The 26,031-nt window shown below is 34.6% G+C and overlaps 1 protein-coding gene across 1 annotated transcript; it reads left to right on the forward strand.

The window, feature by feature from the left end:
• The first annotated feature begins 56 nt into the window (after window positions 1–56).
• Window positions 57–25,441, forward strand: LOC124541984 (P protein-like). Its single transcript, XM_047119929.1, has 17 exons — window positions 57–207; window positions 7,986–8,190; window positions 10,817–10,970; window positions 11,941–11,980; window positions 13,132–13,267; window positions 13,646–13,800; window positions 14,509–14,748; window positions 15,690–15,893; window positions 17,174–17,289; window positions 17,774–17,912; window positions 18,758–18,893; window positions 19,562–19,764; window positions 20,529–20,622; window positions 20,890–21,032; window positions 22,884–22,994; window positions 23,755–23,902; window positions 25,226–25,441. The coding sequence occupies exons 2-17, from the start codon at window positions 8,004–8,006 to the stop codon at window positions 25,402–25,404; spliced, it is 2,385 nt and encodes a 794-aa protein (XP_046975885.1). The 5' UTR covers window positions 57–207; window positions 7,986–8,003; the 3' UTR covers window positions 25,405–25,441.
• Window positions 25,442–26,031: the final 590 nt, after the last annotated feature.

Here is a 26,031-nt window from a genome sequence, read left to right on the forward strand (position 1 = left end):
GAGCTGTTTCTATTGGTTGTGTGAATCGGCAGTAATTGTATTGAATTTGCCCATGATACATCTAAATTGTGTCGTATTATAACTTGTCAAACTGACTGCGATGACATTTCTGTGTAAATAGTATTAACTTAAATGCCTAGTTGTCTAGATTTAGTGTTTAACGCATGCGCATGTATCATGCCTAGAATTTAAAGTATATGAATTTCGGTAAGTCGTTATTTATAACTTGTAATAACGTTGATTTGATTTGGCTTTATGCCACCATTTGTAACATATATTAAGAACTTTTTATACGTTTATTTCGAGTTTTATTTATTATTATTGTCGTTGTCAAGGTATTTCATTGATAATTATAACTGACGGTCATTTTATTATATGCGAAATGCAAGGAGAGATATATATATATATATATATATATATAATTTGGTAGTCGGAATTCTAATTGGATTTTTTATGCATATATAATCATACTTCGTGAGAATATTATATTAAATTATTCATTGTTAAAAAATATTTATTACTTAACAGATAATATAAATCCTAATTAATGTTATAAATACGAAAATTTATTTGTATGTTTGGCTTTCCCGTTTTAACTACTAAACCGATCATTACGAAGATTTTCACATACACGTTTTTAAGAGTATAGAAGATTACAATATGCGAAATGCGAAAGTGATTTTTACGGCTAAACTACTGAACCGATTTTGATGGTATTTTGTATGAAGCAAGCTAGAACATGGAAGGGCATTACTTAGCGTAGCCCCAGTCTATACATATAATAAAATTGGAGTGTCTGTTTGTAATATTAAAGTAACCGCTTTTACTAAATACATAATAATGTATACGTTTACATATACACAATAACATTTTTTTTTACAATTCTTGTATCTCTCATGTTTTATTCGGCTAATCTCTAGAATGGCTGGACCGATTTTGACGGGGCACTCACAGGCAGAAAGCTGGTGAAATAAAATATAAAATATGATAACTTATACTAAATTTCCCACTCCTTGGCTAAGGCCTTCTCTCCCTTTAAGGAAAAGATTTGGAACATATTCCACCACGCTCCTATGCGGGTCGGTGGAATACACATGTGGCAGAATTTCCATGAAATTATAAATATACAGGTTTTCTCACGATGTATTCCTTCACCGATGAATTTATGAACACAAATTAAGCACATGAATATTCAGTGGTGCTTGCCTGGGTTTGAACTCGCAATCATCGGTTAAGCACAAGTTCTAACCACTGGGTCATCACGGCACGACAAAGTCGAGAGCATAGCAAGTTTTAAATAACTATCTAAATTAATTTATTGACATTTGAGAAAGAGATAAAAATTTCAAAGATAAGATTTCATTTTACTGTTTTATGTGCTTTTATTGTATTCCTTTATATACTTGGCACATACATAACGTAACAATGTATATAGTACGACACAACTTAGATGTTCTATCGGCAAAATTCGTAAAGCCGATCACATTCGAATTAAGTACGTTATCCCAAACTATCAATATTTATTTCTTATGTGAATACGATCTTTACACAAACGTAATAACTTGTAATATCGTATGACCTAATATATTCGTCAATTCGACGCGTCGCTTTACACGCTCGCTGTCTCGGGTCGAGCTGACGCGAGAGTCTACAGCGACGAATGGCGTCGAGTGGCGCGATAGGGAGCTGTTTCTATTGGTTGTGTGAATTGGCAGTAATCGGTTTTACTGAATTTGTCGATGCTATATCTAAGCTATGTCGTACTATAACAACGTTTATATGTGATAACATATCTATTAAAGAATATTCGTAAATTCAAAAATCATATCTTTAAGTAGTCTCTTAAGCGAGAAGAAACACACATAGACATCAACACACACACACACATCATATGTCACCCGGAAAGTGCTAACAACTATTACGGTGACACGCCATTTTGATCCTTGTACCCTAATAATAATTATAGTCAGTATCGAATAACACACCCTGACATTTCAAGCTCGTGTTATTCCCGAATGGCCGAGATGGCACAGTGGTTAGAACAAATGCATCTTAACCGATGATTGCGGATTCAAACCCAAGCAAACACCGCTGAATATTCATGTGCTTAATTTTTGTTTATAATTCCTGAGACCAACGTGTGTCTAATTTCATAGAAATTCTGCCACATGTGTATTGCATCAACCCGCATTGGAACAGCGTGGTGGAATATGTTCCAAACCTTCTCTTCAAAGGAGCGTAGAGAATAAAAAATAAAAAAGAAAAACCCCTTTAGATGATCTAGATGAAAAGTCGCTTGGGTAAAAATAAATCAAAATCAAATCAATTTTATTCAAGTAAACTTCACAATGAAGCGTTTTTAATCGACAATAATTAAACACTACCACCTTTTCGGAAAGCAGCTTCCAGCGAGAAGAAACGGCAAGAAACTCGCATAGTTGCTCTATTCAAGTAAACAGATTTACAATGCTTTTTTTTATAATTATTAGTGTCCAGTGATTATAAATGCGAAAGTTTGTGAGGATGGATGTATGTATGTTTGTTACTCTTCTACGAAAAAAACTATTGAACGAATTTGGATGAAATTTTACAGTAATCAGAATATACATACATCAGTATACCCTCGGAATAACAACGTTATGTATAGTCATAGTAACATTGATCACTTTGATAAAAACAGTGATAATCATTGTATCTGCACTAGGAGTAAGGATAAACTTATAACGCCAAGTTTCCGGGGATTGCATTAGAAATTCGCATCCCGAATTTAAGGTTGGGGAAGGGGTGGGGGGTAAGGGGGGGGTGTAGTACCTACACCATCACTCCCCCCGCGCGGAAATCATTAGTTTTTTTTTTCAATTTTTAAATTTCAATACTAAAATCATCAAAATTCGTACTGTTAGTTCAATTTTGGAAGGGGAGAGATATAAAATTTCAATTATTGGTATACAATGTGATTTCTGGCGCTGCGCCGGCCGCTGCCGCGGCACACTCGCTTGGGAGTGGTAAATTTCGAGAGAAGGGAACAACCCCTTTAAGAAACAACCCCTACTATCATCAAATTCGGGATGCGAATTTCTAATGCCGACCCCATTGTAAAATAAAGTATTGTAAATCTGTTTATTTGAATACATTACAAAATATACTACAGAATGGCTTACTGGTTGGTTGCGGATGGTTTGTAATGTTACTGCAAATAATTTGTTTATTTTGACATCAATTTAGAAACCTCTAAAATAATCAGCATTTCTCTACAATAGGCTATTTGACAATGCGAAAAATAAATTGTGAATTTTTGTAATCAGTGTATATTATGAGTTTAAAAATGGTTATTTACTAACGAGAGTTGAAAATAATACTTAATTTATTCAAAAATCCATAAATAAAAATGCATTTCTTCAAACGTTTGTCACGTGACACAAAACGCTCCTGGTTGGCCGGGCTTATGATGAAGTCACTTTCTTGTAAACTTTGCTTTTCTACTATATGCTCCACAGATTAAAATACAGGGGAGTGACGTCAACGACTGGGGTCGGTATTGCAGCGCCATATTGTCCAAGTAGCGTTTTTGAGCGCTTTTTAAATATGGAATTTTGAATATGTTATTTTTCGGCAAATATGTACTAGAAATAAGAAACAACTTTTACTAGGTTCCTTAACTTCTACTAAATAATATAAAATGGATTTTAAAAACAGTCAAATAGCCTATTGTGAATTTAATTATACTTATAAATCTTCCTCTTAAGTCAATCTGTCTATTAAAAAAGCCACATCAAAATCCGTTGCGTAATTCCAAAGATCTAAGCATACATAGAGACAGGCAGTAAGCGACTTTGTTTTATACTGTGTAATGATGATTATGATTATGATGGCAAGCAGGTTCCGTACATTATTGAATGCAATGTCAAATGGTTATAGCTATAAGCGTTACAACGCGTTCATTGAAATTTTGATCGCGTTTCAACGAGTTTTGTTACTCATTTATGAAATAGATAAGTTGTATAAATATTACTTGGCGGCAGGGGTTTTTGCAAGCCACTGATTCACAGCCCAATATTTGATGTTTTACCTCGAAACTTACTTAGCATTGTTGTATTTGAAGGGTGTGGAAAGGGTATAAATTTAATTATATTTTACTGTCATAACTTCGCACCAATATTGTATGTTTCTTGCCGGTTCTTCTCGATTGAATCGACATTCCGATGGCAGCTTTTAAGTAGAGCTGTGTCAGATATCGGCGATACGGCAGGTTTTTTTCGGAGCCATATTTTTTTGCCGATACAACTATTTTAATAAAACACGTGAAGATCGCTAACAGAAATGCTTTATTTTAAATGAAAGAAATTGCACTTGTCACTACCACAGATAAATTAAAAAAAAAGGTTAATAATATACAGTAGGGGTATAGTTCTTACATAATACAAGAGATGGCGTTACTTGTATTCAAATACAAACATTTTATTATTTTGATACACCATTCCAATAACAACGATACTCTCATCTCTCAATTCTCTCAATCCTCACAAAGTTTCGAGAGATACCGTAGGTCTCCTTATATCTCGAGAGACTCAGACCCGTTTGTTTTCTGCCGTAATAACGTCTAAGAGAGATGGCCCAGTGGTTAGGCAAGCACCACAATATATATGTGCTTAATTGTGTTTATAATAGATTTCGTGCTCGGCGGTAAAGGAAAACATCGTGAGGAAACCTGCATGTGACAAATTTCATCGAAATTCTGCCACATGTGTATTCAACCAACCCGCATTGGAACAGCGTGGTGGAATATGTTCCAAACCTTCTCCTCAGAGGGAGAGGAAGCCTTTAGCCCAGCAGTGAGAATTTACAGGCTGTTGTTGTTGTTGTAACGTCTTATACCCAAACTTAAAAAAAATAGCGCAGAAGTACTTTAGTTTCCAAATGAGTTCTGTCACATCTGAGCGCCTTTTCCACGGCAGGTCTCATTCAAACAGACTTGCTAAATCAGCTCTCCCCGCAAAACCTGGGAATACTTTGTTTAATGTTCATTTTAGTTACTAACTCTTGTAATTGAACCTTAATTACTGATGCGGAGATGGCCCAGTGGTTATGACATCGCGTGCATCTTAACCGATGATTTCGGGTTCAAACCCAGTCAAGCACCACGATGTATATAAGCTTAATTGATTTCGTGCTCGGCGTTGAAGGAAAACATCGTGAGGAAACCTGCATGTGTCTAATTTCATCGAAATTCTGCCACATGTACATTCCACCAACCCGCATTGGAACAGCGTGGTGGAATATGTTCCAAAACCCTCTCCTCAATAGGAGAGGAGGCCTTAGCCCAGCCGTGGGAAATTTACGGGCTGTTACTTTACTTTACTGAGTTTAATTACCAATATTCACATTCCAAGTCATTGATATGTTAATATTGTTCCAGTGTGACATTTTTTTTTTTTTTTTTTTAAATAAAAACAAATAATCAACAAGTCTACTTACATTTATTTTAGTTTTATTTAAATTCTATAAGTGTATTGGTATTGTATCGGAAAAAAAGCGTATCTATGCATCCCTCCCTTGACACCGACTCCAAATATAGCAATAATTATAACTACATTATATAATCGTAAATCGACTTTTAAGTAGTCTAATATTTTTCATTTCATTTTACCTAGGAGGACTCCCAAAAATATGTTAAATATGCAATTATTTTTATTACTTTTTAGTGCATTTTAATTTGTTTTAAAATACTGTTTTGTTTGAAGTCGGTTTTTCTTTTTGTTAAAATTTTATTAATTTTTTGATTTTAAGTGAAGCTGATGTAGACTAACATTTTTTTCTTAATATGGATAGATTAAGCGTGCCGTTTATATGAATCAGAAACTACTTCGGGGACAGTTTCAAAAGAAACTTTCGAATAAAGCAAAAATAGACTTTCAGAAATGCGGCTTTAATACGTCATGCGGCATAAACTACAAGGTACCACCCTCGAAAGAGCTCTACTCGACCTCAGTAAAAACTTTGCAAAAGAGCTATTATATGTCGTACATCATATGACATCACATCATATACACAAAATTTGATTAAAGACAGAAAGAAATTCTGCCCCAAATCGCACCCTAACTGTAAGCCGTTTAGGAGTTCCGTCAATACATAGTATAAAACAAAGTCGCTTTCTCTGTCCCTATATCTTTAAAACTACCTAACGGATTTTGATGCGGTTTTTTTTAATAGATAGTGTAATTCAAGGGGAAGGTTTTTGTATATAATACATGAACAATATAGTAAAGAAACACTGACAATTTTAGAAGTTTGCAATGTGATGTCGTAAATAAACAAATTCTTTAGTATATTTAGTATCAGTATTGCACCCGTGAGAAGTCGGGACGGGTCGCTAGTTGATTATAACATTAGATTATGACAATTACATGAACATAACCACGTTCCGGAAGGTGATTCAAATATCCAAGTAAACCATAAATAAAAGATTCGACCGAGTATCGCTAACGTGCTCCTCAGAATTGTTCCGTTCCCTTCCGTTCCCTTAATTTGTCATAGATCCTATGCTCAGAACCTTACCAAACTTTCACCAAACTACCCTTAAAGAATATCCTTTATAATAAAAAAAGAATAATCAAAATTGTGCCAACCAATTTTGAGTTATTCACCTATTTATCGCGCACATACATAATGAAAATTTAAGACTTATGTCGTTTTCATTCGGATACCATCATCGGAAAAAAATAAAATTAAAATGGGAAGTATTACCTTTCAAACAAAAAAAAATTATCAAAATCGGTCCATCCAGTAAAAAGCTATGAGGTAACAAACATAAAAAAAAAAAAAAAATGCAGACGAATTGATAACCTCCTCCTTTTTGAAGTCGATTGAAAATCAAAATCAAAATAAACTTTACTCAAGTAGGCTTTCACAAGCACTTTTGAATCGTCGTTTTACAATTAAGTGAAGCTACCACCGGTTCGGAAAGTAGATTCTACCGAGAAGAATCGGCAAGAAACTCAGTAGTTACTATTTTTCAACGTTTAAAAAATACAAAGTCACGTTAGATTAACAAGCCTTAGATTTGGGTATTTTTTATGATATATGTATGAAGAGCAAATGGGCCACCTGATGGTAAGTGGTCACCACCGTCCATAGATATTGACTAAGAAATATTAACCATTCCTTACATCACCAATGCGCCACCAACCTTGGGAACTAAGATTTTATGTCCTACTATACTAAGAGTAACGTTAGTTGCTTTTATACGTATATATAACAGAGTAAGTTTGGTTCACACTCACTTTATTCCAAATATCATCAATTCTGGTTCAACAGAAAAATAGAAAGAAAACACCACTCACTAATTAATCACGAAATATCGGAAACTATAACACCCATAAATTTGACAGATAGGGTCCTTATATAGTGTGTAGATATCCGCTAAGAAGAAGATTTTGCAAAACTCTTTCCCTTAAGGAGTAAAACGGGGTCGGAAGGAAGACCTATTCTTCAAATGTTGAAATGGTGTTGAATGATCGACGTTCTTGCCGGTTCTTCTCAGTAGAATCTACATTCCGATGATAGCTTTTAACACCGTAAGATGGCGATTTAAAAGTTCTTGTACAAGTCTACTTCAATGAAGTATACTATTCTTGTTTATACTATATTAAAGTATATTATATTTGACGACGACGACGATTTATAAATATACTATATTTGACCACCTACGTGGTCGAGTGGTGTGTACACCGGTGTTCATGGGTACGTCACTCCGAGGTCCCGGGTTCGATTCCCGGCCGAGTCGATGTAGATTTCCATAAATTTTCTATGTTGTCTTGTGTCTGGGTGTTACTTATGATTTTCCATAACACAAGTGGTTTAGCTACTTACATTGGGATCAGAGTAATGTATGTGATGTTGTCTAATATTTATTTATTTATTATCTCTACTATTACAATTGTCTGGTCCTGCTAACAGAGTTATAAATATCAAATCTTCTCTTACAGATCAATCCTGAACGAGCAATGGATAAAATTACAAAGTTGTTCAGAAAAAAGGACGATTCAGGTCAAATACTTAACAAAAGCACTTACTCTCTGGTGTCATGTGGAGAGCTCACTCCTGACACGCTGCGGTCATGGATGGAGCTGCCGGAAGAAGTTAAGTCTGATCCATACATGGAACAGATAAGGAAGAAAGTGGAAGAAATTGGTGAGTATCATTATCATTAGAAGTTCCATCCTTTTTTCGACATCAATGCAGATTTTTAGGATTTCAATTATGTAATCACCTCTATATGATTAATTCTATTAAAATAGCATATTTATCTTATTATACAGCCTTATTTACATAGCCTGTAAATTTCCCACTGCCGGGCTAAAGCTTCCTCATCCTTTGAGGAGATTTCTAACATATTCCATAAGAAAATTAACATAAGAAAAGAGCCTACTCCTTTCTCAAACGCCGGCAACGCACCTGCAAGCCCCCTGGTGTTGCAGATGTCCATGGGCGGTGGTAGTCACTTTCCATCAGGTGAGCCTCCTGCTCGTTTGCCACCTATACCATAAAAAAAAAAAAAAAAAAAACATTCCACCACGCTGTTCCAATTCCAATTTGTATAATACCAATACAAATATGAATTAAAGTTACTATATAAATATTGATCGCGTGGAATGGTGGCAAGAATGCTAGCAGCGTTTCCCCTTTAAATCGCGATTCCGATTCTCTGGGCAAACGATCCAGTCCTCCTGTTACTAGAGGAGGCAATAAGGCAAGGTTTTGTACTTTTAATGAACCCTTTTGCTCTACTATTCCAAGGTGATAAAGCCTAAAGATTTCAAACCTGAAGAATTTTTCATTTAGGTTACCTTATAATAAAATATAGGACAACATCACATACATTACTCTGATCCCAATATATGTAAGTAGCTAAAGCACTTGTGTTATAGGAAATCAGAAGTAACGATACCACTAACAGCCAGACCCGAGACAATATAGTAAACTTACCTTTTCTACGTCTCATAAACGTAAACGAAAACCACCTTAATACTTAGCTATTTTAATAACCTTCTAATTCAATATTTCGCAACTAAATCCCGACATATTATTATTTCCCATAAACACAATACATATTTGTATATCTATGTAAATTTTGAAATACAAGTTCATTATGACGTCCTATATTTGGTCGTGTGAATCTTTAGCAACTTGAAACGGATTTGAAATGACATCATACCAAATATACTTTAATATAGGTTTTTAAAAGGAGCGTTGACTATAAAGACTGGTACTAATTGATTATGATAATATACGAAACAACTGAGATGTAGCATCGGCTAAATTCGTAAAACCGATCACATCCAAATTGAGTACGCTATCCCAAATTATCAATATTCATTTCTTATGTGAATATGATCTTTACACAAACGTAATAACTTTTAATATCATATGAACTAATATATTCGTCAATTCGACACGTCGATTTACATGCATTTGCTTTCTCGGGTTGATCAGACGCGAGAATCTATAGCGACGAATAGCGTCGAATAGCGCGATAGGGAGCTGTTTCTATTGGTTGTGTGAATCGGCAGTAATCGGTTTTATTGAATTTGTCGATGCTACATCTAAGTTGTATCGTACTATAACAATATCAATGACGACGATTATATATGTTTCTGCTAACAACGTGATATATTATTACACAAGGGAACAATTACAGTTTTAACAATTCAATTGTAATCAACACATATAAAGTAACAGTCAAAAAGATTTATGATATAGGTAGGTGGATGAGTCAATGGACCACCAATATAGACAATGGCGTTGTAAGAAATACTAACCATTCCTTATCCAATATGCCATCAACTAAGATGTCCCTTGTGCCTGTAGTTACACTGGCTCACTTACCCTTCGAACTGAAACAACAATAATGTACAACAAACATAAAAAAAATACATAAAAACATACATGCCTAGAATGCTTCAAATTTTTCCGACATTGCATTTCAATGGACTTATACAGGGTTATAGGTAAATCGACGTATATCCTTTAAGAGGTGATAGGGGTGACTATTTGCAATAATTTTAACCCCCATATACATGATCCAAAAGTGAACCATTTTCGAGTTATCATATATTAACTTTTTTTAAAAAATTGTCAAAAATGCAACTTCAAAAATGTATGTAGATAAAAATATTAATTAAAATCAATTTTTTTTCTTCTGTATTATAAAAACGAATAAACACGGGATATTTGTAAATATTTTAACTATCATTTTCGGCCCAAATTTAAAAATGGGAGACGGAAAACGATATTATTTTAATAATTTTAAAAATGTTTTCTCAAAAATGCCTCAAAACTAAAAAAAAAAAACATTATGAAACTTGTTCTGCAGATTATTTTAAAAACATAACCTTTTTCTTAGCTTTCAAAAATGTATAACAACTAGGAATTTATTTCAAAGCAGCCGAAATAAAATGACCAGAAAGGACGCTGGTGGGAATTCGTATTCGAACCTGAACGAATTTGTACTAAAGGTCGCTCTTTAAAATTCCCACAAAATTAATTAAAAATAATTTTCAATGTGAAAAATCTTACTAACTTACCTACTTACTTTATACAAGTTTAAAATAACATTTAAATAGACAAACAGCTAAGTTATAAGTAAGACATTTTGTAATGGGGGTTAAAATTATTGCAAATAGTCACCCCTATCACCTCCTAACGGATATACGTCGAGTTACCAATAACCCTGTATAATTCATGGATTTTAAAAACATTTGTCTTTAACAGACTAAAAAGGCGTATAAAAAATTAAAAAGTTTTGTTTATTTTTCAGAAACCAATGGCAAACAAGATCACAGAGAATGTAGAAGATGTTCAGAAATAAGCAATTCTGAACCGGAAATCAGACAAATCGAAGAACTGACATTTATAGACGATGCTAGCGTTAAAATATCCAACAGAAAGGTACTAGAGGAACCGGAAGACAAGTGAGGCATTGGTTTAAAACTACATATATGATATTTAAAAGCCTTGAGCCGAAACGGCCCAGTGGTTAGAACGCGTGCATCTTAACCGATAATTGCGGGTTCAAACCCAGCCAGTAAATATTTATGTGCTTAATTTGTGTTTATAATTAATCTCGTTCGGCGGTGAAGGTAAACATCGTGAGGAAATGCATTTGTCTAATTTCATAGAAATTCTGCAACATGTGTATTGTGCCAGTTCTGTTCAGTTCTGCCAGTGTGTATATAGAACAGCGTTGTGGAATATGTTCCAAACCTTCTCCTCAAAGGGGAGAGGAGTCTTTAGCCCAGCAGTGGGTAATTTGCAGACTGTTGTTGTTTTGATATTTAAAAAAAATCCTGAGACAAAAAACTTTTCTGGAATCTAAGATGTTACTGTATCTGTTACATGCACTTTTCCTCCAAATCAAAACACAGTATGGCACTCAAAGACTTGAAGGGTGAGTGACACAGTGTAACAGGCACAAGGGACATAACATCTTAGCTCCAAAGTTTGGTGGTGCATTGGCAATATAAGGTATGGTTTATATACGCCATTGTCTATGGCGGTAGTCCATTGGTTCATCCTCCTATCTATATCATAATAATATTTGAGACTGTTACTTTATATATGGTACTGTACTATTTTATCGAGAGTGCCAAGGGACAGAGATAGTTGGCAACATTTGGAGGAGGCTTTTGCCGCATTAGGCGGCCCTTTCATAGCATAGAAAATAAACATACCGAAAAAAAAGACAAAAATAAATAAATATACTAAATATATTTTAAAAAAAAGATTATATACTAAAATACTAGATGACACAACTACTAATAAGGGAAATAAAGCTTTATTATAATTATATTATACTGTACTATTTTATCAGTAGTCTGGAATTCTTGAAACCAACGCTTTGTTATATATTTGGAATAGCTTAAATCTTTTAATCTTTTTCAGTGGACGCAGCACTCGACAGCGATCGCAAAATGATTCCCAGGTAATAAGTAAATTTTTAGCGGTAGATTGTTGATTCGACTTTTCTCATCGGAATAGCTGAGTACACAGAAAATATATATAATAGAAATATCATATAATGGACATTGCAAAAAAACAGATTCAATCTGTATTATTGTACTCATTGTAGAATTTTCAGGCGCCTGAGCACCGAATTCAAGTACTGGTTAATTGTTAAAACTGGAACCTGTAATGGAATGCCTGTTAATATAGTACCTTCTGCGTAACTCCTGAGTTTCTTACCGGTTCAGCTCGGTAGAATCTACTTTCCGAGCCGGTGGTTTACTTAATTGTAAAATGACGATTCAAAAGTGCTTGTAAAAGCCTACTTGAATAAAGTTTATTTTGATTTGATTTGATTTGATTTGCAACATTCCAAACTTTGGGTTGTTAATGTCCTAATGTAAAAATTGGTCATTGGGCTTTTGAGACCCTGAGATTTACCAGCCTTAGAAGCTAACCACTGTAAGAAGGCGGTCAATTAACAATCTACCCAGTGTATCAAGATGGCAGTCAATTAACAAATAATTAACCTACCCAATAGATTTTCAGAAATACCGATTATTGGTAACAAATTATAATTGACTAGTAATCGCCCGAGGATTCGCACGACTTTTAGGGTTTTTGTTGTCATGTGTCAGGCAAAAAAATAGCCTAATTGGAGTTCAAGTTTGCTTCATACCAAATTTCATGAAATTCGGTCGAAAGAGCGACATAAACGACATAAGCGACAGACAGAAACACAGACAGACAAACAGAGTTAAAATAGTCACGTCGTATTTTCCGGCATATATCGATGAGTAAAATGTACTTGTGTTGGTGCACCCACACATGCGCAACAATGTATCTTGCTCTTATTTTTATCTCTCTGGAAAAACCCTTTACGCGCTTCCCCCACGTGATGGAAAGTGGGGGGGGTGTGGGACTCCCCGGAGCCCTGGACGCCGAGTGCGCCCAAGTACGCCGGGTTTACACACTAAAAAACAAGCGGTACCCTCTCCGTCTTTCGACGGACGCCACGGGATCGCTTACGCATACTACCGTGATAGTGTCTTGCTTTAGTCTTTCTTGAGAATAACCCCAATCCCCGAAATCAGTAAGGACATCATTGATTAGAAATATCTATTTTTTTAGATTAAGCGTGTAAAATATTACGTTAAGATGACAATACTTCTGGGCTGCTGGACTTTCTTCACGGCTGTCTTTCTCACGTGCAACGAAAAAGAGGAAGTCTTCAAAAACACCGCAGTGAGCCTTACTGAAGAGAAATGTAAGTTACAACATAATTATAATATTCGATCACATTAAAATTTCAAATCTATCTTGTTTATAATATTATAACAATTTATAATCATGACAAAAAATTTCATGAGCCAAAATACCACATGTATTGTGGATCATAAAAAATATTTATACTACACATTGTAATATAAAAATCGAATATTAATTCCAATTTTGAAATCCGTGCATTGTCATTATATCTTGATACTTGGAATATATAATCTGGATTACAATGACATATTTTTTACGGCTCATTTATACCATATGGATCAATATTAAAGAAATACAACAAGTCTAAGACATAATGACTATGTTCATATATAATCAAACTTTAAAAAGGTTATGTAACAGTATGTTTATCTTTTAGCTTATCACATAGATGTCAAAAGCAATTCCATACAAATAAAGTTCTCAGGACCGTTCTTGTCTGAACAAGCAGAGAAGAAACTGAATTCAAGCCAAATAATAAATTCCACCAAATTGATCGTCTGGTTTGAGAATCTTCAAAATGATACGATTGAGGTAATATTCATTTATATTACGACCTCCGTTTAGTGTGTCCCGGGTTCGATTCCCTACCAAGTCGACGTACAAACAGTTCATTAGTTTTCTATGTTGTCTTGGGTCTGGGTGTTTGTGGTACCGTCGTTACTTTTGATTTTCCATAACACAAGTGCTTTAGCTACTTACATTGGGATCAGAGTAATGTATGTGATATTGTCCAATTTTAACTAATTAAGAAACGATGGATGGATTGTATGATAGACGATATGGCTGGAAATAATGTAACTTGTGAGATGACGTCAGACAGAGATGTATGAAAGGAAACATGCTGCGCCGACCCCAAATAAAATTGGATTAAGGACAGGATGATGATGATAATGATGAAATAAATACTAATTTGAATCATATTGAATTGAATCAGTTTAAATGAACAGTCATACCTACGAATAATCGTTGTTAATAATAAGATTAGGTTAAGAACTAACACAGAATATATTGTAAATTAAGAAGATACTTTTAAATGACACAAGCAGATGACAAATTCAGCTTTTAAGATTTGAAATAAAGTTATTATAATTTAAAACTGTTTGCAGACTCTGTATTAAGTGTTGAGCCGAAATATACAATATCCAAGCATTTGGGCTCATATCATTTTAATTCTTATAACCAAAATTTCATGCCATGATTTGTGGTTGACATTTTAATTTATAACTTGCAAATTTTCAGACAACAGAAGCTTGGGAAATTATCCTCCAATCAAAAATAGATCTTAATGAAGGAGAATTAAGAACAAGAGTATTCAATACTAAGCAACCTTTGTCAAGCTATAGGTTGCGCGTGCGCACAAATGCAGCAAAAATCGTCCCCTTCACTATGACCTACACAATTGATCCACTAGACATCAACCAAGGGATGATATTCGCTGTTGTGTTATTATGTGGACTTTATATATTAATTATATTTGAGGTAAATATATTTTATGTCCTGTATGATACACGGATCAAAATCAAAATATTCTCTATAAATTTGGGCTCATAAAAGTTCTTTTGAATCGTCATGTTCATATTCGAAAGGAAGGTTTTTGTATAATCAAATAAAAAGAAAATAAACTTTATTCAGGTGGGCTTTTACAAGCACTTTTGAATGGTCATTTAACAATTAAGTGAAGCTACCACCGGTTTTGAAAGTAGATTCTACCGAGAAGAACCGGCAAGAAACTCAGTAGTTACTCTTTTTCAACAATTAAAAAATATAATCATATTAGTTAAAAACAATAGGCTATTTGACGATGCGAAAAATAAATTGTGAATTATTGTAATCAGTGTATATTATGAGTTTAAAAATGGTTATTTACTAACGAAACTTGAAAATAATACTTAATTTATTCAAAAATCTGTAAATAAAAATGCATTTTTTCAAACGTTTGTCACGTGAAACAAAACGCTCCTGATTGGCCGGGCCTATGATGAAGTCATTTGGTTGTAAACTTTGCTTTTCTACTATACGTATTACAGATTAAAATACAGCAAAGTGACGTCACTAACCCCATTGCAGCGCCAAATTGTCCAAGTAGCGTTTTCGCGCGTTATTTAAATATGGAATTTTTAATATGATATTTTTCGGCAAATATGTACTAGAAATAAAAAAATCAACTTTTGTTGGGTTCCTTAACCTCTACTAAATAATATAAAATGGATTTTAAAAACCAGTCAAATAGCCTATTATATATGTATGTAATGTATCCTGCCTAGAAGTCAACAGATATTAATTCCAAGCTTTTTTATTATCAATCTATATAGTAAGGCAACACTAATAACTTTAGAAATTTCTAATGTGACGTCGTAAATAAACAAATTTAGTAGCAATTTTAACTAATTATTAACAAATGCAATTCCTATGCTTAATAGGTTATTAACAGGACGATGGCGGCAATTACTGTGTCTACCTGTTCACTGGCTGCGCTAGCCCTGGTGGGGGAAAGACCTACCCTATCAGAGCTGGTCTCCTGGCTGGATATAGAAACCCTTCTGCTGCTCTTCAGCATGATGATCCTAGTCGCCATAATGGCTGAGACCGGGATATTTGATTACTTGGCTGTTTTCACTTTCGAAGTAAGTTTTGCCCTATGTTTTGTTTAGGTATCATGATTAAATTAAACATATGTTCGCGTCATATTATATATGAACAAAATTAACTCAATAACTATAATATTATTTACTACATAGAAATCTATGTGATTATGTATAAGTAATAATTTATTAAAGCAACTTAACATTTTGGCTCATTTAGAATTTTTATTTGATTTACTAATGTATAACATAAATATTTCATACAACTAACGTATAAAATAGTATTAATATTAGAAAATATCAATATACAACAACAACAGCCTGTAAATTCCCACTGCTGGGCTAAAGGCCTCCTCTCCCTTTAAGGAGAAGGTCTGAAACATATTCCACCGCGCTGTTCCAATGCGGGTTGGTGGAATACACATGTGGCAGAATGTCTATGAAATTTGTCACATGCAGGTTTCCTTGCGATGTTTTCCTTCACCGCTGAGCACGAGATGCCATCTCGACTCTTATAATACAATATATAAATTTAAGATTTTTTTATCTTTACTTCATTTCCATTGTCATACAGCAGAGTAATAAACCCTTCATATATATATCTGAGTGTCATCTCATTATAAATAAATATCATTGTGTAAAACAAATATCGCATCTTTTCAATGTTTCTAGAAGATTTTAACAGCCAAGATGAATTCCTGGTTGGAACCGCTGAAATTTCATATCCTTATATTTCATCTTGTATTCGGTAAAAGAAAACATCGTAAGGAAACCTGCATGTATCTAATTTCAATTAAATTCTGACACACGTGTATCCAACTCACATTGGGCCGGTATGGAGAGTTATCCCAAACTCCTCCTCAAAATGATGGCCTTAATCAAATCAAATCAAAATAAACTTTTTCAAGTAGGCGTTTACAAGCACTTTTGAATCGTCATTTTATAATTAAGTGAAGCTACCACCGGTTCCGAAAGTAGATTCTACCGAGAAGAACCGGCAAGAAACTCAGTAGTTACTCTTTTTTAACATTTAAAAAATACAAAGTCATGTTAGTTAAATACAATTATTTAAATTAATATATCCTACTTGGAAGTCAACAGGTATTAACTCCACGCTTTTTTATCATCTACAAAATCTTGTATCGAATAATATGCTTTTTCTACCAATTTTTTTTTACAAACGATTTGAATTTACGAAACGGCAAAGTTAAAAATGTCTGCGGAATTTTATTATAGAAACGGATACCTTGCCCCAAGAAGGATTTATTGACTTTGCGGAGTCGGATCAACATTATTGTTACCTTACCTTATTACATTTACAGGTAACGAAAGGCAGACTTTGGCCATTGATTTACTTGCTCTGCATGATAACAGCTGTTTTGTCAACATTCTTGGACAACGTAACCACAGTGCTCCTCATGTCTCCTGTAACCATCAGGTAAGTATATTTATGTTAATTGGACCTTTATACTTGGTGGGATTTGGGCTAACCCTGGGTAGGTATCACCTACTCATCATATTCTACCACCAAATAGAAGTACTTACTACTTTGGTGTTCCGATTTAAAGTGAAAGTCAAAGTCAAAAATCGTTATTCAAAATAGAAGTGATTACACTTTCTTATTGTTAGCCAAAATATCTACCACCGGTTCGGAATTTATCAACTCAGACCTGAGAAGAACCCGCGAAAGAAGAACCGAAGGCTGAGTGAGCCAGTGTAACTACAGGCACAAGGGACGTAACATCTTAGTTCTCTAATGGCGTATGGGTATTGTAAGGAATGTTTAATATTTCTTACAGCGCCACCAGTTTCCAGCACATGGTCCATTTACTCTCCTATATCATAAAAAAACTACCTCATGAGTTTCATAAAATTGCAGTCTTGGGTACAAATTCTTACGAATTATTTTATGTATAATACAGATTGTGTGAAGTGATGGACTTGGATCCTGTGCCGATTTTGATGTTCATGGCGATATTTAGTAACATAGGAGGCACGGCTACCCCTGTGGGTGATCCGCCCAACGTTATCGTCGCGTCTAACAAAGCTGTGATACAATCTGTGAGTGTTAACCTACCAATTAAGAAAGAAAATAGTAAAGTAACAGCCTGTAAATTTCCCACTGCTAGGCTAAGGCCTCCTCCTCCATTAAGGAGAGGGTTTGAAACATATTCCACCACGCTGATCCAATGCGGTTTGTTGGAATGCACATGTGGCAGAATTTCTAAATTAGACTCATGCAGGTTTCCTCACGATGTTTTCATTCACCGCCGAGCAAGAGATGAATTATAAACACAAATTGAAAGATTTGTCTACCAATTAGTTTCAGACGATACTTTTTGAACACGAATTTAACTGCACCTGACTTTTATTTAAAAAACATTTCCATTTTTAATTGTTAACTTTAAAAATAGAACATCCGTACAAAATAATTTATTCCCGATATTAGGATGAATCTTCAAAAACCTTAATCAGTGTAATATTTAAGACTGAAAAAAGTGACAAACAGTTGCGTCTTATCCCTAAAATGTCTTTAAAATTCTTCCAAATGACGAAGTTACTCGTAACACGCCATCGTAAATCAATCCATGCCCACTACATACCCATGGACCTAAATTTTAAATTGGTTTTAATGGATATGCCACTCCGAATCCTGTTTTCGATTCCCGGCTGAGTCGATTTAGAAAAAGTTCATTAGTTTTCTATGTTGTCTTGGGTCTGGGTGTTTGTGCCGTCGTTACTTCTAATTTTCCACAGCACAAGTGCTTTAGCTACTTACATTGGGATCAGAGTAATGTACGTGCTGTTGCCAATATTTATTTATTTATAAATCGAAGGTTTGCCAAATTTCGTATACTTTTGCCTTCCTTCAGTCACACCAATTGTAACTAAGTTTTTTATTACAGGGTATAAATTTCACAAATTTTACAGCGCACATGTCTTTGGGAATTTTATTTATCTTTATACAAACGTCTTTGCAAATACGTTTTATGTTCAGAGATACTAGTAAACTACGCCAAAGGGTCCCCAGAGATATACAGGGTAAGAATTATTATATGTAAAATATAATTAAACAACAACAACACCAACAACAGCCTGTAAATTTCCCACTGTTAGGCTAAAGCTCTTCTTTTGAAGAGAAAGCTTGGAACATATCCTGGCTGTTCCAATGCGGGTTGGTGGAATACACATCTGGCAGAATTTCTAAATTAGACACACGCAGGTCCGAATGATGTTTCCCTTCACCGAGCACGAGATGAATTATAAACACAAATTAATCACATGAGTATTCAGTACTACTGATATCAACTTTAATTTGACTACATAAGTTTCGATAACAACTTTGTCGATATTCCAAACGTAAATTTACGATTAATTTTGTAATATTAAAATAGCCCATTTTTACTCAATGCATATGTAAACAAGGTACATATACCAAAATAACATTTTTTACAATTTTTGTCTGTTAATTCCGGCAAGTCTCTGGAACGGCTGGACAGATTTTGACAGGACTTCAACGGGCAGATAGCAGATATAATAAGGAGTAACTTAAGCTACAATAATAGTTTTTTTTTTGTTAAATTCAAACGCGTACAAGGTCGCGGGCAAAGGTAGTCCTCAATAAATGCCACAGATTTAAGATTAGATCTAAGCCTGTGCGAATTAAAAGTTGTTTACTAAAATAAATCATTTCTATGGAATATATTCAGATCTCCGTCACCAATTATCAATATGGCGTCGAGCTGCAGACTCCTTACCACATTTAAGCGAAGGCGTCAACGTTGTCAGGGAACGATTGGAGAGAAAAATAACCAAGCTGACCCTCAAATTGAATAAAATCGTCAAGGAAAGTGGAAAAAGGGCGTGCCCAAAGGACACCTTTCAGAGAACGCTGGAAGAATTAAAAGATAAGGTTTGTTTGTTTTTCTAGAACTTTCTAGAACGTTTTGCCACGTTTGAAATGTTTCAAAGGTTCTTTGAAGTTAAGCATATATTATTGATTGTTAAAAATCTACTATTCGGTGTGGAACTGGACCTGTTTCCTTCATACCTGTCAGATCTGAGTGCTTTCTTTTAGGAAACTTTAGTAATTTTTCGTCTATATATATTATTATTATTGAGAACTTATATATATTACATACTCGTAGTTCACTTCCTACGACGTGACGTACGTAGTTATTGGCGGCCACAGAATACCAGCGTTGAAACTCATCACAACAATGATTTTCAACATATATGCTGAGTGGCTTACCGTTTGGGCATCACACATTGCTTTGTTTAATTTTCATCTTTATTTTAGTTTGTACTCTTTATTCTTATACGTTCCATTTATATATATACTTTTTATATTGTTTGCATAAGGTGTGTGTGTGTCCAAATAAAGATTTTTTGATTTGATTTGATAAATGGAACCGTCAAATATCACGAATATGTTTAGGTTTATTTTTGTTTGTTTTCAATTTTCATTTTTTGATCATCTATCACAAAATGTCCCAAAATAAACACGGACTTATGATGTTCAATTTCGTGTATACTAATTACAAAACTCGTGCGCGATTAAATCAATTATACCGTCTCCTATAGTACACGGGAAAGGAAATATGTGCATGGGCGTCTGATGGACTTTTTCCATCGGCTACAAGTTATACAAACTTATATAATTTGGTATCCTTGCAGTACAAAATCCGTGATCGCGTTCTCCTCATCAAGTCAGCAGTCGCGATCGCCTTCGTCGTCACAGTGTTCTTCTTGCATTCCATTCCTGAACTAAGTAAGTGGATCCATTGAGAATTTGAGAAACAAATCTTGTAAAATTATCAACCTCCTGCCCTTATCCCAATTTTATTTGAGGTCAGCGCAGCATCTCTTCTTCCTACTTCCTTGTCTGACGTCATCTCTAGTAACATTCTTTCCAGACATATTTTCACACAATCCATCCATCGCTTTTTTGGTCGTCCCCTTCCTCCATGCTCAAGACCTTCGTCACAATTAGTTCCTCATTTTGAATATAAGTGCTTAAATATTAGTAAAATTCTAGATCGCGTGTCATTGGGGATGACAGCTCTCCTGGGCGCCATTCTGCTGCTGACGCTCGCCGACCGCGAGGACTTGGAGCCGATCCTGCACCGCGTGGAGTGGTCCACGCTGCTGTTCTTCGCGTCGCTGTTTGTACTTATGGAGGTATTTTCATTAAATAGTCTGACAAACCCTATGATTAATTGAATAAAAAAATATAACACGAATGACCTATATATAACCTACACTTTTCAGTTCTTTATTTATTTATAATTGAACACAATTACCATCACTACATAACTTAAATCGGTTACAAGAATATTTCGATACATACAACAACAACAGCCTGTAAATTCCGACGGCTGGGCTAAAGGCCTCCTCTCCCTTTGAGGAGAAGGTTTGGAACATATTCCACCACGCTGTTCAAATGCGGGTTGGTGGAATACACATGTGGCAGAACTTCTATGAAATTTGTCACATGCAGGTTTCCTCACGATGTTTTCCTTCACCGCTGAGCACGAGATGAATTATAAAGACAAATTAAGCACATGAATCAGCAGTGCTTGCCTGGGTTTGAACCCGCAATCATCGGTTAAGATGCACGCGTTCTAACCACTGGGCCATCTCGACTCTCAAGTTTTTTTCGATACATAGAGGGTTACATTAGTATGTACGTATGTAAGAACAGTAAATACCACGACCGATACAAACAGACTCGACAGACAGACAACCGAACATAAAACCGTTACTTTTTTTTTATATGTGTTGTATTGCTGTTGGCCCTAATGGCCTTTACAGCGTCACCGGTCTTTCGGGTGTGTCCCCTGCCCTGGGGTTGAGCGCGGGGCTCGAAATTAAATCTAAATTAAATCTAAGTTCGTCTTGAGGGTGTCTCCTATGAGACCCCACCTCGGCTCAGAACGAAGTCGGTGGGGCGAAAAAACCGTTACTAAGCGTTCTGCCGTATTTTTGTGATTCCGCAGGAGCGGTTCTGTTTGAGAAGAGGGTAGTTCTTGTAAGAATAGATTATTTATTGTATCGAATTTCTTTGACGCGTCTTACTAGAGTGAACTGTCATCGTCATGAAACTAAAAAGCCTTACGCGCCCTCTAATTCCCTTCCTGCCTTGTCTTTTCTCTTTTATATAGTAAAAAACTTTTTCAATATTTCCAACACAAATATTTTTGTTACAAAATAGGCTAGTGTTTATTATGAGTTTAAAAATACGAAATTTAACGAAAAATAACGAAACTTGAAAATAATACTTAATTTATTCAAAAATTAATAAATAAAAATGCATTTTGTCAAACGTTTATCACGTGACACAAAACGCTCCTGATTGGCCGAGCTTATGATGAAGTCACTTTGTTGTAAACCTTGCTTTTCTTCTATATGTACCACAGATAAAAATACAGCAAAGTGACGTCACCGACCCCATTGCAGCGCTATATTGTCCAAGTAGCGTTTTCGCGCGTTATTAAAATTGGAATTTTTAATATGATATTTTTCGGCAAATATGTACTAGAAATAAAAAAACACAAATTTTACTGGGTTCCTTAACCTCTACTAAGTAATATAAAATGGATTTTAAAAACCAGTCAAATAGCCTATTGACAAAATATGTTTCTTATTTAATGTTTTTTTTTTTGTTTTATTGTTCTTCCTTATAACAACCATTATCGTTACATAGTATAAAACAAAGTCGCTTACCGCTGTCTGTCCCTATGTATGCTTAGATCTTTAAAATTACAAAACGGATTTTGATGCAGTTTGTTTTAATAAGTAAATAGTGTTACGAGAGGAAGGTTTTTGTGTATAAAACATGGACCATATAGTACAGAAACACTAATAATTTTAGAAGTTTCAAATGTGATGTCGTAAATAAACAAATCCTGTTAAATATTTAGTATCAGTATTACACCAGTGTGAAGCCAGCGGTTAGCTAGTTAATTCTATATTTGGTTTTTAATATATTTTTTAACATGCTTAGTGAGGCTAAGTTTTTGTATTTTTTAGGCGTTATCGAAACTAGGTCTGATACTGTACATCGGAGGTTTAATGGAACAGTTTATACTGAAGGTCGATGAGGGCGCCAGGCTAAGTGTTGCCATTATGCTCGTATTGTGGGTGAGTATAACAACAATAAAAAAAATCCGAAATAATTTATTTAAAATTAAAAAAAATAATAATACATACATATTCTTTAAATCTTATCTGATGAAGATATTAAAATATTATAAATAGTATTTTTTATGATGTTAATAGTCTGTTGTTTATTTATTGTTATATTAATACTAAAAAAAGGCTTTTACTTAGTACATTTGCTTCAAATTTTTACTTTTAGAACAAGAATTTAAAAACACAATTTAAGTTAATAGTAAGTTTGTTTATCTAGTTTTTATTTATTAAATATACATTTTATTTTTATGATGAAATGAAAATTTAAATTAAAAAATAATTTAACAAAAACCATATTAGATGTATCTGTATATAATTTTTTTCGCTGTCAACACATTTAAAATAATAATATATATAAAAATCACGCCAACATTTTTTTTTCTTTTTCTATTTTAAGAGCTTTGTCGCTAAAGAGACTTTGTCGCTCTGTTAGTGCACAAACGGTGTATATACATTTCTTAGTAATAAGTTTATGGTCGATCTATCAAAGTTCGGTAAACTATCTCATACAATTATTTTGCAGAGTTCGACTCAGGAACTGATAAAATGCTATTACACTCGCCAACGTTTTGTGGAATAGTATACTGCTAAAAAATTAACATCGCATATTTTCGTTCCGAACACATTCCAACCTGCCATGCCAACATGCCAACATAATAGCAGAGAAAAACCCATGCATCAGCAATGTTTTAATTTAAAACATTTTTAGGTATCGGGCACAATATCAGCATTTGTAGACAACATACCACTTACCACAATGATGGTACGAGTGGTGATATCCATCGGAAACAACCCAAACTTGAACCTTCCGATGTCACCATTGATATGGGCCTTATTGTACGGCGCTTGCTTGGGAGGTAAGGTCTCTTTCTTTTAATGGACTATGTTGGCGGACGAGCATATGGGCCACCTGATGGTAAGTGGTCACCATCACCCATAGACAATGACGCTGTAAGAAATATTAACTATTTCTTACATCGTCAATGTGCCACCAACCTTGGGAACTAAAATGTTATGTCCCTTGTGCCTGTAGTTACACTTGCTCACTCACCCTTCAAACCGGAACACAACAATACTGAGTACTGTTATTTGGCTATTATTTATTTATATATTATATATGGTTATTTAGGTAGAATAACTGATGAGTGGGTGGTACCTACCCAGACGGGCTTGCACAAAGCCCTACCACCAAGTAAAGTCTCTATATAAAACCACATAACTCATCTAGATATAGTAGTTGCATTCTTATCATCAGAAAGCTCTTAAACTCTGCACATCACCATCATCATCATTGGTTAGCAATTGGGCCATTTGATGGTGAGTTGTAAAGTAACAGCCTGTAAATTTCCCACTGCTGGGCTAATGGCCTCCTCTCCCATTAAGGATAGGGCTTGGAACATATTCCACCACGCTGTTCCAATGCGGGTTGGTGGAATGCACATGTGGCAAAATTTCAATGAAATTAGACACATGAAGGTTTCCTCACGATGTTTTCCTTCACCGCCGAGCACGAGATGAATTATAAACTCAAATTAAGCACATATATATATTGGTACTTGCCTGGGTTTGAACCCGAAATCATCGGTTAAGGCACGTGTTCTAACCACTAGGCCATCTCGTCTTAATGGATTGATGGTGAGTTGACAATGCCCATAAAAAATTTTACTGTGTAAAATTTTAGCTATTTCTTGCATAATCAATTCGCCGACAACCTTAAGAACTGTCATGTCCTGATGTTGTCCTTTGTTAAATACATGTGAATGAGTGGGAGACAAGATAACAGGCTCCAGCTCTCTCTTCCGTCATAAATCTTGGGGCGTTTTTAATAATTATTAAGTGATTTAAATGTAAATTTTTAGCAAGGTTAAAAAGTATTACACTACCTTAAATAAAACGACCGACCTTGTACGCCTTTAAATATAACAAAAAAATATATTATTGTAGCCTAAGTTACACCCTATTATATCAGTTATCTGCCAGTGAAAGTCCCGTCAAAATCGGTCCAGACGTTTCAGAGATAAGCCGGAACAAACAGACAGACAAACGGACAAAAAATTGTATTATTTTGGTATATGTACCGTCTATATACATACGTATGAATTAAGTAAAAAATGGCTATTTTAATATTACAAACAGGCACTCCAATTTTATTATATGTAAAGATACTTATTTATTTATAGGTAACGGCACACTGATCGGCGCGAGCGCAAATGTGGTCTGCGCGGGAGTCGCGGAACAGCACGGCTACAAATTCACATTCCTACATTTCTTTAAAGTAGGCTTCCCCATCATGATTGGCCATTTAATCGTCTCCTCGTTTTACTTACTCATATGCCATTGTATATTTAATTGGCATTAAGTTTTCTTGGTAATGGTAAGTGGTCACCATCACCCATGGCCGTAGGCAGGCGGGGGTTTTGGGGGTTCAAACCCCCCCCGAAATTTTTTCGCTAACCGCTATCGTATTATCAAAAAAATATTTTGCGCTAATTAAACAAACAAAACGTAAGTATTTATTGATTTCTTTAGAAAATTAAGTCGTTATGTACACTAACACTAAGTCGTTTACTACAATAAATCTAAACAAAATTAATCATTTTACGCAAAGACAAGAGGCAATAATAATCATTCACATTTTATTAAGATACTAATTTTTTATATCATAATGTCACGTTAGTAATTTTAAATACTAAAGAAGATAAACCTTTTACAAAGTGCCATTACATTTTGAAATGTGTAAGACAGATTGTAAAATTTCTGATACATTCTTCATATACAGGGTTATTGGTTATCCGTTAGGGGGTGATAGAGGTGACTATTTGAAATGATTTTAACCCCCATTTGCATAATCCAAAAGTAAACCATTTTTGAGTTATCGTGTTTTTTAGCTTTTTTCAATTTATTTAAAAAAAGTATCAATTAAAATCTATTTTTTTCTTTTGTTTTATAAAAACGATTAAACACTGTATATTTGTCAATAATTAAA

This window comes from Vanessa cardui, chromosome 29 (genome assembly GCF_905220365.1).
Source record: "Vanessa cardui chromosome 29, ilVanCard2.1, whole genome shotgun sequence".
In the NCBI taxonomy this organism is placed as follows: Eukaryota; Metazoa; Arthropoda; class Insecta; order Lepidoptera; family Nymphalidae; genus Vanessa; species Vanessa cardui.